This window comes from Siphateles boraxobius, unplaced genomic scaffold (genome assembly GCF_051911475.1).
Source record: "Siphateles boraxobius isolate OS27281-9 unplaced genomic scaffold, OSU_SipBor_1 130, whole genome shotgun sequence".
Taxonomy (NCBI): Eukaryota; Metazoa; Chordata; class Actinopteri; order Cypriniformes; family Leuciscidae; genus Siphateles; species Siphateles boraxobius.
This window is the reverse complement of record NW_027508734.1, coordinates 13944140-13965605: the sequence shown is the minus strand read 5'-3', so window position 1 is coordinate 13965605 and position 21466 is coordinate 13944140. Positions and strand designations below refer to the sequence as shown.

General features: G+C 40.5%; 1 protein-coding gene across 1 annotated transcript in view; it reads left to right on the top strand.

The window, feature by feature from the left end:
* Positions 1-21466, top strand: part of cemip (cell migration inducing hyaluronidase 1) — a 138230-nt gene that overhangs the window by 97587 nt on the left and 19177 nt on the right. Inside the window, exons 12-13 of the mRNA XM_077227984.1 lie at positions 14155-14324; positions 18968-19177. Of these exons, the coding sequence (XP_077084099.1) occupies positions 14155-14324; positions 18968-19177 (380 nt within the window). The remainder of the gene's footprint in view (positions 1-14154; positions 14325-18967; positions 19178-21466) is intronic.

The following is a 21466-nucleotide window of genomic DNA, read 5'->3' as shown; positions in this document are numbered from 1 at the left end:
GTTGTTCCAAACCCGTAAGACTTTGGTTCGTTCGGAACACAAATGAAGATATGTCCCTCCATTGACAGCTACGCAACTACCACTTCATGAAGTCATGCTTCATAAAGTTCATAAAGAGACTGTACAACTAATCCATATGAATTGAGCGGTTTAGTCAAAAATTTTCTGAAGAGAAGATCGCCTAATATGATGAACAGATCGAATTTATTCACATATAAACATTCATCAACTCACACATCAGTTGTGGTAAACAGAAGCTCGAGCTTGATCACTTGACGTGCTTGATCACTTGACGTGATCACACATTCTCGTGTTACGCAGCACGTTTGAGCTTCAGCAAGAACCAATGAAGTTCATTCTCGTGTTACGCAGCACGTTTGAGCTTCAGCAAGAACCAATGAGGTTCATTCTCGTGTTACGCAGCACGTTTGAGCTTCCTCAAGAACCAATGAGGTTCATTCTCGTGTTATGCAGCACGTTTGAGCTTCCGCAAGAACCAATGAGGTTCATTCTCGTGTTACGGAGCACGTTTGAGCTTCAGCAAGAACCAAAGAGGTTCATTCTCGTGTTACGGACCACGTTTGAGCTTCAGCAAGAACCAATGAGGTTCCTTCTCATGTTACGCAGCACGTTTGAGCTTCAGCAAGAACCAATGAGGGTCATTCTCGTCTTACGCAGCACGTTTGAGCTTCAAAAAGAACCAATGACGTTCATTCTCGTATTACGCAGCACGTTTGAGCTTCAACAAGAACCAATGAGGTTCATTCTCGTGTTACGCAGCACGTTTGAGCTTCAGCAAGAACCAATGAGGTTAATTCTCGTGTTACGCAGCACGTTTGAGCTTCTGCAAGAACCAATGAGGTTCATTCTTTCGTTATGCAGCACGTTTGAGCTTCCTCAAGAACCAATGAGGTTCATTCTTGTGTTATGCAGCACGTTTGAGCTTCCGCAAGAACCAATGAGGTTCATTCTCGTGTTACGGAGCACGTTTGAGCTTCAGCAAGAACCAATGAGGTTCATTCTCGTGTTACGCAGCACGTTTGAGCTTCAGCAAGAACCAATGAGGTTCATTCTCGTGTTACGGACCACATTTGAGCTTCAGCAAGAACCAATGAGGTTCATTCTCGTGTTACGCAGCTGGTTTGAGCTTCAGCAGGAACCAATGAGGTTCATTCTCGTTTTACGCAGCACGTTTGAGCTTCTGCAAGAACCAATGAGGTTTATTATTTCGTTATGCAGCACGTTTGAGCTTCCTCAAGAACCAATGAGGTTCATTCTCGTGTTATGCAGCACGTTTGAGCTTCCGCAAGAACCAATGAGGTTCATTCTCATGTTACGGAGCACGTTTGAGCTTCAGCAAGAACCAATGAGGTTCATTCTCGTTTTACGCAGCACGTTTGAGCTTCTGCAAGAACCAATGAGGTTTATTATTTCGTTATGCAGCACGTTTGAGCTTCCTCAAGAACCAATGAGGTTCATTTTCGTGTTATGCAGCACGTTTGAGCTTCCGCAAGAACCAATGAGGTTCATTCTCATGTTACGGAGCACGTTTGAGCTTCAGCAAGAACCAAAGAGGTTCATTCTCGTGTTACGGACCACGTTTGAGCTTCAGCAAGAACCAATGAGGTTCCTTCTCATGTTACGCAGCACGTTTGAGCTTCAGCAAGAACCAATGAGGTTCATTCTCGTGTTACGCAGCAGGTTTGAGCTTCAGCAAGAACCAATGAGGTTCATTCTCGTGTTACGCAGGACGTTTGAGCTTCTGGAAGAACCAATGAGGTTCATTCTTTCGTTACGCAGCACGTTTGAGCTTCCTCAAGAACCAATGAGGTTCATTCTCGTGTTATGCAGCACGTTTGAGCTTCCGCAAGAACCAATGAGGTTCATTCTCGTGTTACGGAGCACGTTTGAGCTTCAGCAAGAACCAAAGAGGTTCATTCTCGTGATGCGGACCACGTTTGAGCTTCAGCAAGAACCAATGAGGTTCCTTCTCATGTTACGCAGCACGTTTGAGCTTCAGCAAGAACCAATGAGGTTCATTCTCATGTTACGCAGCACGTTTGAGCTTCAGCAAGAACCAATGAGGTTCATTCCGTGTTACGCAGCACGTTTGAGCTTCAGCAAGAACCAATGAGGTTCATTCTCGTATTACGCAGCACGTTTGAGCTTCAGCAAGAATCAATGAGGTTCATTCTCGTCTTACGCAGCACGTTTGAGCTTCAACAAGAACCAATGAGGTTCATTCTCGTGTTACGTAGCACGTTTGAGCTTCAGCAAGAACCAATGAGGTTCATTCTCGTGTTACGCAGCACTTTAATACCATAGCGACAGTGTAGTGCTGCCAAAAAATAATGGCATTACTGCCTGGACACACAGAGCCAGTTGATTGAATAAGCCCTAAATAACTGTCCATCAAGGGAACATGTCCCCCAATGGGTGAAGGGGACATTTCTGGAAAATGTGCTTGTGTATGCAGGAAAACATTTATCTCAGTTTGTTACTCAGAATTTGTTGTTGTTTTCCATACTTCACACTCTTGATTTAATCTATCTATTTTAGTCTCTCATCTGTCTTTTCATCTCTCACTCTCTGTCTCTCTCCAAAACAACTTTCAACATCATTAAAAGCATTTCCAGCTGTTCCATTGTTAATTCCTCATCATGAAGTCTCCCCATTTCTTGTGACAGCTCTCTGTTCGGCAGACGGGATGGTTCTATTTTAAGAGCCAAGTCAGCTCCTTTCTCGTTCCTTAAGACTTCAGCGGAGTGACTCATGCCACCAGACAAAGCTGTTGTTTATTAAACCCCAATAATGTCTATTCCTGTCCCTGTAGAAGTTGCTTGTTGCTCTGTGGGGGTTTGTGCAGGTAAACTGCGCTGATTCACTTGAACGATTGTGAATCACAATGTAAAAACCATGACAGTTAGTTGTACAAAACCATTGCATTTTGGAAATGCTGGCATTTGTTTTTTCATTGCCAAGTCATAATGAGATGTGGATGGCTGTGTAATATGATTATATTTGTCAGTTAAGTTTTCAGCTGTGTCATCCATCCAAATAATAGTTCCCCTTCAAAATGTCTATAGATGCATAAAGATGTGCGTCATCTGGAAAACATCTTCTATTTTAATTGTCATGTTTGGGTAAACATCTGTCTGATGAAAAGACACACATTGAATAGATGTGTACGTGCAAGTTTTATCTAAAGTGACTTACAGTATAGTGCATTCAAACTTTTAATGTAGAGTACATTATATCATTACATGTATTCTTTGGCAATCAAAACTGGATTCTAATTCAACATATTTTAAAATATAGTTTATTCCTGTAATGCAATGCTGAATTGTCAGAATCATTATTCCAGTCTTCAGTGTCACATGATCCTTCAGAAATCATTCTAATATTTCTTATTATTATCAATTAAAAATATCTTATTATTATCAATCTTGAAAACAGTTGTGCTGTGTAATATATTTGTGAAAATTTTGCTTTTTCAGGATTTTTTGATGAATAGAAAACTTAATGTCAATCTGCTTTTGGTGGGTCTCATGCTTGTCAAGTGAAGTCAAGTTTATTTTTGTATTTTGTTAATACAAATGCAACTTAATAGACTGTAATTGGGTTCGCAACTCCAGCTCGCCTTCAGTAGACTTAATGTGACAGGCATGAGACTCATCAAATTTAGGCTAACACAAACAGACGTGACGGTTGCTTCAAATAGAAATCTTTAGTAACATTATAGGCGTAATTTGCAGGTGGGACGGTTGGGACATGTCCCCACCACATTTTGCCAGGATCGATATTGTCCCCGCCACTTTTTTGAAACATTTCGCTGCATGGATATATACCTAATGCGAGTGAAACATATCCAGTTGACATTAATTTGTCCTAAATAAGAGGCATTCTGGCGTTTGAATGTGTTGTTTTTGAAATCATGCTGAGTGTTTGTTGCCAATGTCCTCTTTAGACTCGTGCACAGTCTTCACACAGACGAGTGCGATTGTAACGTCAATCTATATGCTGATTGCATATCTATGTATTTATTCACTAACGTGAAGTATCTTGGGACTAACAATAAATTGTATCATTGTACATGTAAGAATGAAACTGTCACATTAAACATGCGTTGATACATTAAATTCTGTTTACTTTTGAAATTGATTTCTGGACATCGTAATACAATTTTTTTCTACAAGTGCCCACCCACTTTTTAAAACAAAGTTACACCACTGATTATAAATGTGTTTAGTGTCCCATTTGACAAATGAATGCATCCTTGCTGAATAAAATGTTTAATTTCTTTCTTACTGACCCCAAACTTTTAAACGGTAGTATAAATTTTTATTGTCACTTAAGTCACATTGAGTCACCTAACCAAAGTAGAAGTTAAACAAATATTATTTGCAAATTGACCATGGCAAGTCAGTCCTTCAGACTGGATTTGAGTAATTTCTGTTCATTGTGAGAAAAGCGTTTGATATTCTGTTCTATGTGACTCAGCTTCCTTCTTCAATGTCAGTTCATGGGATTTGAAGTATCACAAACGCTCCAGAACAAGTTATACACCAAAGTTAATTACTTAGTGTTTTGTTCAGACAACTAATTGTACGTATGAGCAATAGCAGTAGCTTCACAATGAAATGCAAATGTGTTTTGGTAATAATTGCATGTGTATTATGTGCAAGCAGTGTCTTTGTTCTCAGCTGGTCTCTCCTGCTAATGGGAATTAACATCTCACCTCGAACACAGTTCGCTCCATAACTGAATTAAAGATAATGATCTGTTATTCTATACATGAATATCCCTGTGATGGTGCTGAAGAGTACAGGTCAAGGTCTGCTTAGCTTGTGGGCATGTCACTGTGACTCATTGCGCGCGCACAGACACACACACACACACACACACACACACTAATTAAGGATGGACACAACTCGTACCGCATTGAAAGTCTGCTCACGTCTTTCTGCCAGCACCCCTGGCTTTTTCGGTGTGTGTGAATGTGGCAATTCTTTCAATAGAGCCTGTAATTAAGACCTTAATGGCACAGAATACATGTCTGTTTTAGAAATCAAGGCCTGAATGTGTGCATGCGCATGTGTTTACGCTCTAAAAAGCCTGTGTATACGCACTAAGACCTCCCTGCCTCGGCAGAGCAGAGGTCGCACATTCATTATCTGTCGGGTCGTAATTTGTCTCGACTGCCTGCACGATTAGAGCAGGTTTGTGTTGCAAGTGGGCGACGCAAACAAGGGAAGATGTCATAAAAACAAAGCGCCGGGTGTATTCATCACGACGAACGCAAAGATGCGTGTTGCTGATACAGCGCTAATGATGCTCTCACAGGAGATTGATGGCGAATGCTTGTCTCTCTGTGTTTCTGTCTCTGATGCGGAAATGTAGGATGCTTTCTCACTTTAAGACTGCTATAAAAGCCATTAGACAGTTTTCCAGCCCTGAGGAAACTCATTTAATCCTCTTCAGTTGTCTATTGAGATGCTTCTTTCATGCTGAGCGAATGTGCGTGCTTTTTTTTCTTTCTCTGCATTAGAAACGAGCTCGATTGTAAGTGTGCGAATCACACAGTGGAAGTGTTTTGAGGCGTCGTAGGCGCACTTACAACATGAAAGGCTGTTGAGAAAGGTAGGCAGCGTGATTTTTCTGTCTTCTGACATGCCACCTTTAGACCAAATTTATAGAAAACAATCCCTGAATGCACTGCAATAAGGTCAGCGGAGTAGCCATCATTTCAGAAGTGAGGGGGACAGAAATGTCAAGTGTAATACATTTGTTTCTGACCTTTGACTAATTGACAGGTTTTTATCTCTTGCTTGTAACTGGCTAAGGAATCAAATACAATGCTGAACAATAACGAACAATTTGTGTTCTATCATGTTATAATAATTGGAAATAATATCTCCTATATTTTCCTAATGACAATTTTATGATTGGTTTATGTGCTACAAACACTTTTTTTTGTTGCATTTCTTAAATTTCACAATGAACAACAACAACAACAAAAAAAAGAAAACAACTAGTAGGGTGCTACAAATACAGGTCTTCCATTTCCTTCATACATTTGAGAGAGTTACATAACAAGTTCATTTCCACCATTGTATTTTACATTTTTGTGCTTTCAGTCTCAGGTCATGGGTCATTTTTTCCATTGCACATATTGGTCCAGACTCAAAGGTTCACTTTTCAACCAATTCCTCGTTTATAGCATGTGTTTTTAAAGACACTAACACTTGATAAGGATTTTTTTTTATGACAGAATAAGGCAGAAAACATGCAGTATGTTACTGTAATAAAGGCTATGTCAATTAGCACTGCATTATTTGCATACTTTGTTATGAATATACCCCAGAATGCATAAGTAGTTCAAGTTCATTTGTCAAAAGTATTCCCAGTCTCACTGTTAAAAGGGTAATTTCTTTAAAGCCTAAATATCATACATTTTGTACAGAAGATTTAATATAATTTTTTTAACAAAAATATGCTTCTATTTTAAGTGCATTACTGTAAATGTTATTTATTTATTATTAATTTATCACAAATGTCAAATTCTCTTGATCAACCCGCCCATCATTCCCACCCTGATTGGATCATTACATTCGTTCATAAGTATATGGCATCATGTGTTGATGGAGCATCATTCTGTGTGTATGTGTTATTTAGCAGGGTGTTGATGGGTGGTGAGTGCTTTTGCTTGACTGTGGATTAGGTGTTGATGTGTTTTGGTGGAGTATAAGTATGTTTGTTCTGTGGGTGTGGATGTGGAGTGGCACAGGACGAGTGTGTGCATGTGTGTATGAGGATTGTGAGTGTCTGTAGTTGTACGCTTTATTTCCATCCTATTTTTTAGAAAATCTCATCTATTCACACTGTCTTCAGCATCTCAATGCACAGGATGAATAGTGAGTGAATCATTCTTTTGAAATCGCTCATGATTCAGTTGAACAGATGATCCTCATTTTAATTTATCAACATTTAGCAATGCACAACCAACCAGAAAATATCTGATTGTGATTTTTCTTATAAAAGTTGTAATTGTGAAAATGTGATTTTAAAAAGCACCAAATGTGCTGTGCTTACAGAGCTACACAATTTGAATTGTGTGTGGTGATAGAAAGAAACCCATCTGTCTGCTTTTCCTCATTGGTGGCCAGACAGAAGCAGGAAGCAGTTGCAATCTGTTGACCCTTGTTTGTTCTGAACTTTCACCCTTTTCTCATCTGTCTGCTTGGTGCCAGCTGGGCATCAGCTCATTTGATGTTTTTTTTAAGCGAGCGGATAGACGGAGGTGTGTGATTACAATAAATTTACATTCATCTTGTCAGCATGCAGCCAATAAAATGGTGCACAACAATTAGACAGCTGCAGACTGCTGTTTCTTCTGAATAAACTGTTAAAACAGTCGGGATGCAAAATCCATCTTTATTTCTAAAACCTTCATAACATCCCCCAAAAAGCCTTCTTTTTCTCTGCATTTCTCCTCTTCTCTAGCTCGCTTCCTAGTTTAATTGTCTAATAAACCTGGCATTGTATATTATGAATATTGTTGGCTATTTGGCCCTGTTTACCCTGGTATTAAGATGCGTTCTGGTCGATCGGATCAGAAGACGAGGCAGACACATACCCGTTTACAACTGGTGTTTTAATCTGTCTCTTTTGCCCACTTTCAACCACTTCTGTCCTGATTTATTCGAGGGTAGGGTCTATGGGTTTGTAAATGTATTGGCTTTTTCAGATCTTTCCATCCAATGAACGAAATAAGCTCGTGGAAAAACATACGGAAGAAGACGGAAAAACATGCGGAAAACAGCAGCTTTCGTTTCTCCTCTGATAGCCACATGAACACGGCGAATGCTTGAGTGCATGTTAAAAAAAGAACTTTGTGCTTGGTACGTTTTTGTCTTCAAAACAAATTTAGGTCTTCAGCCAATGAAGTTTAAATCCCGTCTGGCTAGCTTTCTTCCTATAATGTTTATGCATTAGATCAGTAGGTGGAGTGCAGATGGTATTTTGTGGTTGTTCGAACTCCTTCGACCACATGATCATCTACAGTAAAAATCCTGTATTTTCGACTAGCTCTGGAAGTGTTTGAAAGTGGACAACCTCAAAACGTTTTAGACCCCGTTTACAACTGTATATGGCATCGTCCACTTATTACCCAATCGACTAAAACACATCTTAATACCAGGTGTAAACAGGGCCTTTGATGAACTGCTTTTGTTCATTTTGTTTGTCGTTTAGGCATTCTACTAATTATAAGTAACTTTGTATCTGCATGTCAACTAGCAGTCATTAGAGACTGCTTAATATCTGATAACACTTTATTTGTATGCTCCCCAGCAGACATTCTTCTATAAGTAACTTTGCAAGTATATTTCAACTTATTTTACAAACGTGAAAAAACGGAGCAGGTAGAGTTCACGGTGAACATAGGAACAAAGTTTAGGCAGAGGGTAAAGCTAGGTATAAAAATGGATCCCCTAAACTTTTTAACCTAAAGTTAGATTTGGCGAAATTAAACAAAACAGCTTTCAACTGCACATAGGCCTATTGCTTATTTATCGTCTCAACCCTGGCTCACTAACAGTAACGTTATACCAGTCGACACCAAAGTTACACTATCATAGCTAAGCCAGTGTAATGTTAGTTATGCTACGTAATGTTAGGTAGCTATATTAGGTAGCTACGTGTGCTAGTGATACATGCTTCATGAAAAAATAAATGCCATCAAAATGAAAACAGCAAGATTACCTGTCCAGCAGAAATAAAGCCATAATGGAGTCACTTTTCAGCCCCTTGAGATCTCTCAATTGTCACCACCGCTGGAAAGCCACGCCGATATTGACTCTCGAATGATTTCTTGATTTTTCCAAAGACTTTTTGTTCATAGCCTTTTCAAATACTGTCTTCCTTTTTTTAACTTGTTTGACTTTGCTGCCTCTATATGCAGGTACTGAGAATTTTGACTGTTCTTTCTCTGCCATAATTGTTATTACTAGCTTCCGTGCCTCTTCAAACAGGTGCGTGCATTTGGGCTGCTCCTGTATCAGCAGAGGTGGTATCTATGGTAGTGAGGGAGAGTGACAGTCGCCCCAGCCAATCATTTCTTTCCTCCCGAATGGAATAATGAGCTGTGTTTATTACAGTCCTGAGAGGACTACAGACACTCGATTTTAATAATTTATTTACCAGAGTACTTACATTTTAATTATGCATTGATATATAAAGACAGTTTAAACAAATTTGGAAAAAAGTATTTTTGGGGAATTCTACCTACCCTGCCTTTAAGTGAATAGGGAGAATTTGATTAGAAATATAAATGAAATAAATTGAGCATATCTGAGCATACCCCGAAGACTTAGAGATCACTTAGGTACATAGACAAATATCTCTTTGTGCTTAAGCAATTGAGATATTAAATAAATCTTGTGTGAAAGTGATTTCTCTTTCCTCCGGGTCTCTTCCTCCATGTCCTGCTCCTGTGCCAGACAGAATCTGTTAGACAAATATCTCAAGGTCCAATCGTATAGTGACTGTAGTCATTTTAAAAAATAATAAATGAGAATTGAGAGGCATCTTATCCATTAGGATGAGCAATTTGTCAACATGGCCCAGTCTCTCGGGACCTGTCGGGAATGATGATGTGGAAAGCGAGAGAGCTGGGCATCCCTGTTTGTGATTATCAGATGAGCTCTGAGTCTCGGAGCCTCTTCAGCCCAGTATCTGGGTCAGGCTGGAAGAATGTCTGAGGGTGGAATGACATCTCTCTCTTTCTCTCTGTCCCTCTACGCCTTCTCCAATTTAAGCCATGAAATTCCCCCAAAATATATGATAACTCAAGAATTGTCTGCCTTGCTCTTTCTCATTAGGCCTATTTTTCTCTCAGCTTTTCTTATATATTTCTGCATGTATTTTTTCTCTTTTAATCTCTTTTTCTCAGTATGTCTACTAAAGTATCTGTCCTACTATAGAACTTGCGGTGTCCAGAAACTCTGAGAACTTCATATATTATGTGTGAGACTGACTTTTTCTGAAGGAGGAGGAAGGCACACAAGCCATATAGCGATTGATTGACAGATCCGTCTATGGTTGGCAAAAATTCTAGCCGTAGACACGTGTTTGTTTCATCTCTTATAAAAAATTGTCTTGTGGTACCACTGTACAGTGATGGTGTCACGTGGTAATGATCACAACATTCATGCACCATGGTATTTACCTGGTCTTACCATGGTACATCCAAAAAATGATGGTAACTGTAATAATGTTCAGAGTAGTGTGGTGGGAAGAAGACGGGGTCGGCGAAACTGGAACTCGTACGGCTTTTATTACTCAGAATCATACAAAACAAAAAGGCGCGCGCACAGCGCATTCACCGTAGCGTGACTACAGCACAACACAGTCCACAAAACTCTCTCTCCACGTCGGTATAGATCAGGTCTCAGCTTCTCAGTTGAACAGCTCTCGCACGAGTTCTAGTCCCTTCTCTCTCTCTAGCATTCTCCTACTGTGTGGCTTTTATCGGTCTCCCCACGCCAATCACTGCAATCAGACACAGGTGTTCATCATCTGCACTTGACCTATTTACTCACCGCACAGCTCATTGACTCGTCTCTCACTACAGACGCCGCGAGGTCGGCCTGTTGCGGGACTGCTTCCGGGTATCGTGTTGCGTAATCCACTAAGACTAACGCAAAACGATGCCCTCGTGCCGACCGTTCTAATGGCTCGATGAGGTCCATGCCAATTCGTTCGAAGGGGACCTGCATCAGCGGAAGGGGGCACAAAGGTGCTTTTGGGTTGGCCGGTGGATTAACCAACTGACATTCACGACAAGAAGCGCACCACCTGCGCACATTCTTGTGAATGCCCGGCCAAAAGAATAAGGCCATGAGACGGTTTAGTGTCGCCGTTTACCCTAAATGTCCGGACATTGGATTACAATGAGCCGCCTGAAAAAGCATTTCCCGGCGGCTCTTAGGAACTAACAACTGTGTTGTATCTTCTTTTGACTGGGCGTCTTGGGTCACCCGATACAACCTGTCTTTAATCACGCAAAAATAGGGGTAAGAGAGCGGTTGATTCGGGTGGAGTACCTGACCGTCGATAGAACGGACCTTATCAAATGCATGTTTTAGCGTCTCATCCTGGGACTGCTCTAGGGGAAAATCATCGCGCTCAGAGAGAATAGATCTCTCTAAAGAGCTCTCTTCCCCTATAGCAGTACCCAGAGGCCCCGTTACAGTATCTCCCACCTGAACCACCGCTGTCTTCCCCTTCTACTTCTTTCCCCAAGAGGCATCCGCGCATAAAACCCCCAATAACTTCCCAAGGCCTGGCCAATCAGTTCCCAGAATTATCGGATGCCGGAGGTGCGGGTTAACTGCTACCTCTACATTATGTTTTTGTCCCCTAAATAGAATCGCCACCGACATTAAAGGATAGCTCACCACCACCCCGTGAACACACCGAACCTTAACCATGCGGCTTTTATCCAATACCCCAGACTGAATCAGGCTTTGATGAATGGAGGTTTGGTTACACCCTGAATCCACCAAAGCCTGATAAGTACCCCCCTTGACACTCACAGGTATCTGGTACAGGCCAGCTTGATCGGGGGCGGCCCGTGGCGCGTCGGGGACCCGAACCAGCGTCCCCACCTCCATCAATGGACACCGGTCAATAAAATGTCCCGGGTCTCCACAGCGCCAACAGGCCGGCCCAGGCTTTACCGCTGTCCCAGCGGCGGGAAGCTGGCCAAGGGATTGACGTGGGGAGAGCGGCACCACCGGAGCCAGGGTGGAAAAATCCCCAGCAGGCATCCCCCTCGGAGCGGCCCTCCCGGGGGAACTGGTATCCCCTGACCATCCGGACCTCCACCTCGGCGCTGGTCTGGGCGCCAGACCTCCTCGAGACCTGGGAAGGGGAACAGGTTTGGCAGAGGGGGTAGAGAGGGAGAGAGAGAGACAGCTGGTAGGGGCTCGCCGACCCCAGAGCACGCCACCATGTGATCTTCCGCCAGTTGGATGGCCTGGTCCAGCGACGTCGGGCGGTGGCACTGGACCCATTGTGCAGTCTTCTTGGGCAGCTTTCCAATGAACTGCTCCAGTACCACCTGGTCGATAATCTTCTCGACGTCGCTTCCCATGGCCATCAGCCATCTGCGGCAGGAGTCCCGGAGCTGTTGCGCCATCACGAAGGGCCGGCCGGACTCCTCTAGGGTCAAGGACCTGAAGCGTTGCCGGTGCTGTTCAGGGGTCCGGCCGACCCGCTGAAGAATGGCGCGTCTCAGGTCTTGATAGACCAGGAGATTCGAGACTGGCAGTTGGTGGGCTGCAATCTGCGACTCACCGGATAGCAGCGGGATGAGACGCAGGGGCCAGTCTCCTTTGGGCCACCCCCGGGCCTCGGCCGACCTTTCAAACAGGTCCAGGAACGCCTCCGGTTCGTCTTGTGGACCCATCTTCCCCAGTGTGAGCGGCGGGGCCGAGGCCGACTCGTGAGAGGGGGTGGCTGGAATCTCCCGGTCTTAACAGCTCCGGAACAACTCGTGGTCTTCCTGCTGGCCTTGGAGCAGCATCCGAAAGCGCTGCTCATGCTCGTCCTTTACGCTCAGCAGGGCTTGATGTTGTTCCCTTTGAAGAGCCGCGAGTGATTGGATGATCTCCGCAAATGGCGATGCTGACGGGTTCTGCATGGCGGCGGCAGTCTCCTTCTTCCCGGGTTTCGGCACCAGTGTAATAATGTTCAGAGTAGTGTGGTGGGAAGAAGAAGACGGGGTCGGCGAAACTGGAACTCGTACGGCTTTTATTACTCAGAATCATACAAAACAAAAAGGCACGCACACAGCGCATTCACCGTAGCCTGACTACAGCACAACACAGTCCACAAAACTCTCTCTCCACATCGGTATAGATAAGGTCTCAGCTTCTCAGTTGAACAGCTCTCGCACGAGTTCCAGTCCCTTCTCTCTCTCTAGCATTCTCCCACTGTGTGGCTTTTATCGGTCTCCCCACGCCAATCACTGCAATCAGACACAGGTGTTCATCATCTGCACTTGACCTACTTACTCACCGCACAGCTCATTGACTCGTCTCTCACTACAGACGCCGCGAGAACCACGTCCCCCTCACCACAGTAACCATGATGCATATCCAAATATGATTGCTTTTTTAGTACTATTTTTAGGGATGGCAGTAAACTGCAATGAAATATACTTTTGTATGGAAATTTTTCTTGGTACATATACACAAAATATTGTTGTTCTGCTTCAAATGCTATAACTTACACAGTGTTAGACTGGGCTAAAAGCCAGACCAGAAGTGAATATTTTTCTGTGAAACACAAAAGAAGATAAATTGAAGAATAATGGGAGCGAACTAGGGGGGAGCTAGGGAGAGCTCGGTCACCGCAAGGGAGATCACAAGGCAAGACATGGGCTCCCCTGAAAACGTGATTTGTGAAATTTTGGGGGGTCTCAAAAAATATTGACAATGTTATTTTGACATGCAATTTCAGTTTTGTGTAATGTGATCATCGTGGATTATTATGTGTAAAATAGCAAAAATAAATGCATGACAGCGATTTAAACCTAATTCACTTCAATAAAGATAACTATACATGACATTCTTGTCATATATTCTTGGTGTGGTGGTGCTATGGTGCAAATTCCAATCATGTTTAGTACATGTTAACTCAAAGATTCGTAGAAAAAATATAAACGTTGGAGGCCATTGATCCTTGAAATCCATTCTGTGTTAAGGTAAGGCATGTTATTCCCAATGATGTGTTGTGGCTGGGTTGTTATAGGTCTGCGTGACTCTCGATATCTTAAGCCTAATTGAACGGAGGAATTATGGTATTCTTCTGTAGCCTGATGAGTAATTTAACCAATGTACATGTGAACTGAAAGACAGCCTATTTATAGACTATTTGTGGGTGGCTGTTTGCTGTTTGACCTATCAATTCGTGTCGATAAAGTATAATAGGGTAAATCCTGTATTGTGATTTATCCTACGTATATAGTGCTTGCATAAAGTAAGTAGTGCATGCACTTGTAGCTGTTATGTGTCTTATTAAGTCATTTAAAGTCCTCGTAAGCAATCGCACGAATGGTGTGTATGTTTGTGTGCGTGCGTCCTCCAGGTAAACCAGCGTACCTTCACATAGGAGAGGAGGTGGACGGTGTGGACATGCGGGCAGAGGTCGGACTGCTGACTCGCAACATTTTGATCAGAGGCGAGATGGAGCCAACCTGTTATGGCAACGAAGCCTGCAAGTTCTTCTCTTTTGATACGTTTGGTGGACATCTCAAGGTAATCTGAACCTCCTGTCATTTCAAACAAGCATTTCTGTATTAAGTACCACCTACAGTTGCCTTTAATGCCTCCATCCACTAGCTCATCTCACCATGTTTGTTAACACCCTCAGAGTGAAATATTGCAGCGATGGCACACCTAGCTAGACATTAACACTCTGTCACACAACCAGTACGGACATTTTTTGGCTTTGTCTCCTGCTAAAGGCCTGTCAGTATCCGTGTGTGTGTGTGCGTGTGTGTACGTGATGAGGCGACTCAAGCGGCTGACCTCTCTAGTAATTGGCCCAGATCTGACTGTTCCTTTCCCCTCCTCACCTTCACTGTCATGGAGAAGGTTGGCCCGTTTCTCCACTCAAGAAGAAATTTCCACATGCAACAACTAGGCCATCCTGTCTTTCAAGTTGTGGAGAAACTACCTTTGACACAAGCTACCTTGCAGTAATGATTTTAGAAGGGATAAATATTAAAACAAGTACAAATAATTCTGTTATTTGAAGAATAGTAACCCTAAAAATAAAAATTATGTTATCCCACTGAACCTCATGTCATTCTAAACCTGTATCATAGTGTCTATACCAGACGCTAATGGCACAGCATGCCGCAAAAACAGCAAATAGAACCCATTATAATCAGAGATGCTGTCTACACTGGACGTGACACGCCAGCAGGAACTCTGAAGTGACGTAAGCCACGCTTGTCGTTATGACTTTCATTGTGACTGTGCAACAGACCTTTATTTTGACGGCGCTGAGAACGTCAGAGCCTGAGCTCGCTTTGCTCGCATTCTCCGTGTTCATTAGTTTACGATCTGTCTAAAAGTCCTGTCTTATACGTTATTAGATAGAATTGTTATACATAGAAAGTAGACTGCATGTGAAAAGGTATTAGCGTATGCCGTGTGGTTGATATCCAGTCCTTAGCTTAGAGGTTAAGAGGCCCGTCTATCGCTGATTTCCGTGTTCGTAGGGTTAGTTTCTGGAGTAAATATATAGGCAATAGTCTGTTTGTTTACACAGCTTTTTTTTAAATGGAGGGTGCTGGTGTTTCGCCTGTGTTCGGCCAATCAGCGTACACTAACATATCTGGTAGTTCCTATAGTGCTGGTTTAGATCCTACTCTGAAGTAGGAGCTAAATTAGTTCCTCCAAAAGTTCCTAGAACTAAAATCGTTCGTAGTTCCTTGTACGAAAACGCCAAAATCTGGGAACAATAGTTCAGGGACTATGAAAAGGTATGTCCGGAGCGAAAGCCCCTATAAATTATTTTCTATATAGTGTTAGACTGAGTTCAGCAAATTAACTTAAGCTGTATCTGTGTTTGTAAAGGGTCAGCCAGGGTCAACATGCAGTCTAAAGTGCTCTTCACTCACACACCCATGCGAAAACATGTTCAGCCTGCTTGTCTACAGCAATGAACCAACTGACACACTTAACATCTGATCGAACAATTTTGGGTTGTGTTTATGGCCTTCAACCACAAGGGAGGTCATAAAAACCGCCCTTCTAAAGCCGTGCTGTCACATTCTCATGATATTTGCCAGGCGACTAATCTAATTTATGAAACATTTAGAGAAATATCTGGCCAGGGTGAAACTGTACATTTGGCTGTCCAATGGATGAAAGACATTAATTGGAGCCAAAGTTTGCCACCTTCCCTTGGGAAACGTCAAATCATCTTAGTTTTACTTGCATTCTTCTGCCTCGCAAAGATATGACGTGCAACATATTTCACATTCTTTGACTTGAAACGACGTGATATAGGTCACAAAAAAAGGCAGCCAAGAAATCTGAAAGCGAACGTTCTGCAAGAAGTGCGAGAATGAGAGAAGAGAGGAAATCAATCTAGATGACACCTTTAACTTCCCGCCCGTCCATTTATTCACACATATACTGGTATGCACGTCTCCAGTCTTATTCTGAAAGTGAGATGATATTTACATCTTCCACTTTTGATGTTCTTTCATCTAGATTTTCGAGTTTCAGATTTCAAATTTCTATATTAAGAAGCACAACTTGCATAGACCCTGTGACCACTTGTAATCAGATCACCCGGATATTAATATCATTGTCCATTAAAATAAAAAATTGCAGAAAGTAGAGCTGTACCATTCTGGATAAATTGAGAATGATGTTGTTTTTTTTGTTTGTTTGTTTTTTAGATAGAGATCACTATTCTTCCAGGATTCTGAACAGACAACTAAACTATTTAAAATGTTTAAATTACTGTGAACATCAGTGTTTATATATACTACTATAAACCTTAATCCCAGTACTTCTGTGATAATAAGAATTTATGTAGCACATAAATAATGATAGTGTGTTTAAAAAGCAGTAGCAGCGATAACCAACAGCAGCAGCAGCATTGTTGATATGTTTGGTCTTGGTGGAATATATCAACTTTGTCATAACTATTACCATGCCAAACACTCAGACAGAAGTACTGTACTTTTAACCCCTTCAGACCTGAATTATGTTTCAAGTTTCTGAAAAATATAAAAGTACATTTTCCCAGCTCATGAGGCTTCTATTAATGAGACCAAATGAAAAAAAAAAAAAAATATTGTCTTTCATTGTAAATTTTTTTGTCCATTCCAATGGACGTCAGGTCAAAACAGGTGTACTTCCCAAAAATGTACCAACATGAAATAAATTAATAAACATAAAATTTGTTGGTTTATACTTTAAGCTTTTTCTCAAGGTCAAACTTTTCAGCAGTATACCATTTCAACTTTAATTTTGAGGTTTTTGTTTTTACAGATTGCACATTGTTTGTAACAAACTAAATATCTTCGAATCAATCAATATGGTCATATTAAAGTCATTTTCTGTGTGCATCTTTCTTTTTTTTAGATCAAAAACTTGAACATTATAACATTGCAACTTTAATTGTAAGGTTTTTGCTTTATAGATCGCACATTTGTTTATTCATAACAAAATAAACCTAGGAATCAATTAATGCATTCACGTTAGAGTCATTTCCAGTGTGCATCTTTGAAACAATTTCTCTGTTTCTCTGTTTTCTTGTATTTTTACAGTACATTACTGGCAGCACGGTTGCCAGCAAGTTACTGTATTTCGATTTCCAGTAACTGTAGTGTAATTCACTTTACAGTGCACAAGATCAGTACTGTAAACTACAAAATAGTACTTTACTGTATTTTTACTGTATTTCGTAATTTGGTCTGCTTCTGCTGTAATTAATTATACGGTATTGTACTGTAATATCTATATTGATACATTACTGCTAAATATTATTGTAATTTTCAAAATAGTTTCTAGTAATGATAATATTATATTATAATAATATAATATAGTTATTAGGAAAATATATAGTAGGAAAAAAAATACTATGGAAGTCAATGGCTACTGTCAACTGTCTTGTTACCGACATTCTTTAAAATATCTTATTTTGTGTTCAGCAGAATAAAGAAACTCATACAGGTTTGGAACAACATGAGGGTGAGTAAGTGATGACAAATATAATTTTTGGCCAAAAATTAAAATTATCCCATGATTTACTCACCCTCTAGCCATCCTAGGTGTGTATGACATTCTTCTTTCAGACGAATACAATCAGAGTTATATAAAAAAATGCCCTGGCTCTTCCAAGCTTTATAATGGCAGTGAATGGTTGTTTCTGTTTTGAAAGTCCATAAAAGTGCATCTATCCATCATAAAAGTGCATCTATCCATCATAAAAGTGCATCTATCCATCATAAAAGTGCATATCCATAAAAAAATATTAATATAAAATAAAATATGAAAAATATTCATATTCAAGTTGCGCTTTAGATTGAAGTCAAAACCGTATGTTTGGCCGGAAGCTAGTTATTTTACTTTATAAAGTTTTAAATACGGATATTTTTCTTACATCTCCATCTTCCTCCTCACTCCACATAAAGTCAACATCTGAGATATTTCCATCAGCTATATGTTCAAGCACTTCAAGAACTGTATATTCTGCATATGAAAAAGTTTCAAAAATGTATTGGTACTGTGATAGAGATTTTTTTATATAAGAAATTTCAATCAGCATTACTGGACATGTGATTTCAGTAACAGGCTTTCGAACCCACTGTCCATTCTAATGGACAGACACATTTGAAAAAATCCTGATTTAAAACGTGCAATTCTACAATCGATTTTTAACTTTAATTAATAAGTTCAATCTTTCTATTTTACATACAAACTATGAAATAATGGCAAAAATATATAAAAAATGTCAATAAAACCATAGAAAATGTTGCTTGCTTCTGTGCTTGGAGTGAAGTGCTGCCATGCTTCTCTTCAATGAAGTGTATTTTTTTTTAATTACTACATGCAGAGCTTTACTGCCATTTGATTGGATGACAAACGTCCAATCTCATGGACTGCAGGGTTTAAACTAGGTGAAATGCTCCAGAAGTAAAAAAAAAAGGAGGCTGACATGTGATGTCCATTGTAATGGACGCAGGGTCTGAATGTGTTAAGATTTTGTGTTTAATATTTCAATAATTTAACAACACTTTTCTGATGTTGGTTAACGGTCACATGACATGCAGGTAAACAAATAAAATGTTTTATCTTTTTTAGGATATGAAAATGGTATCTGAAATAGCACAAAGGAGTGTCATTTTCCTATCTCTGTGTTTTTTCTTCAGGTGGAGCGAGGTTTCCATGCGGTGCATGTGGCAGGGGTGGAGATGAAGCATATGGGGCAGCAGTCTATGGGTCACTATCCTGTCCACTTCCATATGAATGGGGACGTGGATGACAAGGGTGGCTACAACCCACCTACTTATGTGAAAGACCTGTCCATTCATCACTCCTTCTCCCGATGCGTCACCATCCACGGCTCCAACGGGTTGCTGGTGAGTTTCAGGACAAAAGTTGTGTGTGCTTGAAGACATCCATAATGAGTCTGCTATGAAATTCATAGAATTAATTTTGATAGAATGAACAGTCTTTTGTTTCTCTTGAACAATGGCCGGTGGAATTTGTTCCCTCAATTTTCAAACAACATTGCGATAGAACTATGGGTGCATAATATTTACTCAAAAATCAGTGAAAAAGTAATAATAGTAAAAATATCTAAAAAGCAAGAAAAATCTATTCCTGAATTAAGTTTCTCTTACCCCTTTAAGAAGTTAAAAAATGCCAGTGGGATTTATGCCAGTGGGATAAGAAAAAATAAATCACACTGATGGCAATTAGGATGGTTTAAGACGGAAGAAAGCCTGAAAAAGGAAATCTACAATATGCTTAATGCCTGACTGATGCACAATATTTACTCAAAATTGTAAATATTGAAAACAAAAACAAAAATTATTTTTCTATTGACAAGGTTGATGGATGAATTTGAGATGAAGACTTAATACTTATGTTTGTTCAGGGATTCACAAACTTTTTGTCAAATACCCCTGAGATTTTACGTTACTATTTCATAGTTGCATGTTCATGGTTCTTTAATATCAGTTAATGGTCATGTGACGTGCGAGTAAACAAATAAAAAATATTATATATTTTTTTGGTTTTATTTTGATTGTTTTTATTTATTTGAGATTTTTATGATTTTAATAATCATTTCCTTTTCATCACCTCAAGGGGTTGCAAAATTTCGCAACATTTTTATTTTCTATAAATATCTAAAAATCCTTGAGACAATATTTACTTGAGAAGCAAAATGTAACATTAGGCCTACATTTTTATGAATATCTAAATATACTTAAAACAGGGTACATTTTCTTGAGAATAAAACAAGACAATAAGACATTTGTTTTAGACGTAAACTTAACAAATGCAAAATATAGTGAGGATTTATATAAAAAAAATAATGTAGTCTCTACTACTATTACTCAATGTTAGGATTAACCTAGGATGCTAATAGAGAGGCACCTCAGCTGACACTTACCTAATTGACAAACTAGGCTTTCTGTTTCATACTTGATATCTAGTTGTTTTGCAGATAATGACGCCCACGGGCAGATTATCTAATTTTGTTTATATTATAGGGAGAAGCATAGAGCTGAAAAGGGTACTTGGCTTCTTTTGTCTCTTAAAGGGTAACTTTGCAACTATTTCAACTTAATAAAACCATTTACAAATCATTTGGATGGTTAAATAACCTGTTCTGGTGAGAATGGTGACTTTCCCCGCTCCCCCCAGCGTTCCCAGGCGGAAAACCAACCTTGCAACATGGGGACTAACGTTCCATTAAATTGGAAATAGGAAGTCTCGTGAGAAGCGAGAACGAGCGAGAAACACAAACTGCTTTACTGCAATTCGACATTAACACACACGCCATATGATACTGTGTATGATGTATTACCCCCCTCGGTAGACATAGCTCCACACGATAAAGTCGGCCGGCTCCGATAATAACAAATGCACATGAGCAGCGGTAGAAAGGAGAGAAGGTGCCGCAAGTGAGTTTTTTATGACAGTGTTGTGAAATATACGCCTCACGGCTGTAGGGGGAGCTCGTTGAGACAATATGCGACAACAAATAGTGAAAATCAGCGAAGAAATGGTGTTGCCAAGTTCTCCTTTAACAAGGTAAATGAAATATGGATTGTCAGAGCTCAACAAAACAGGAATATGAATCTGCAATTTATTGCGTAGCAGTCTGCCCTTGGCTTTTCTAGAAAGAATAGAGCTCCTGTTCATACACTTGTCAAAGATGCGGGACCGCCACTATAAGCTGCTTTATTTTCTTCACAGGAGACGAGGTGAAAGGTTACGGTACAACGAAGCCACATTATTTGTTTGTGAAAGCGAGCTGCGATTTTATTTTGGAGCCAGCGGGGGTCGGGTGGGTTGGCATCCCAACTTTAGAGCTCTGATGGGAATACTCTTTGACAAGGGTTGCTTGTAATGCGTTTAACAAGGCTAAATGTTATTTTACCCAGCGGTAGTTGTATCACCCACTGAGTTGGTTTACAATTCACCTATTTCTTTGAAAGGATTAATGGAATTGCTTTCGGTCCCAAAAATCATGATTGTTTGCCAACTCACACTGGGTGGATGATGTTTCCATCAGGGTTGTATGTGGTGGCAAAAGAGTGCAGCATTTCACCTTAACCTGATGCTGTTACAAATGTGCATTCACAGCAGGACTTTGGAAATAGAAGATAGCTGACATATTTTAGGGAAACGTCTTT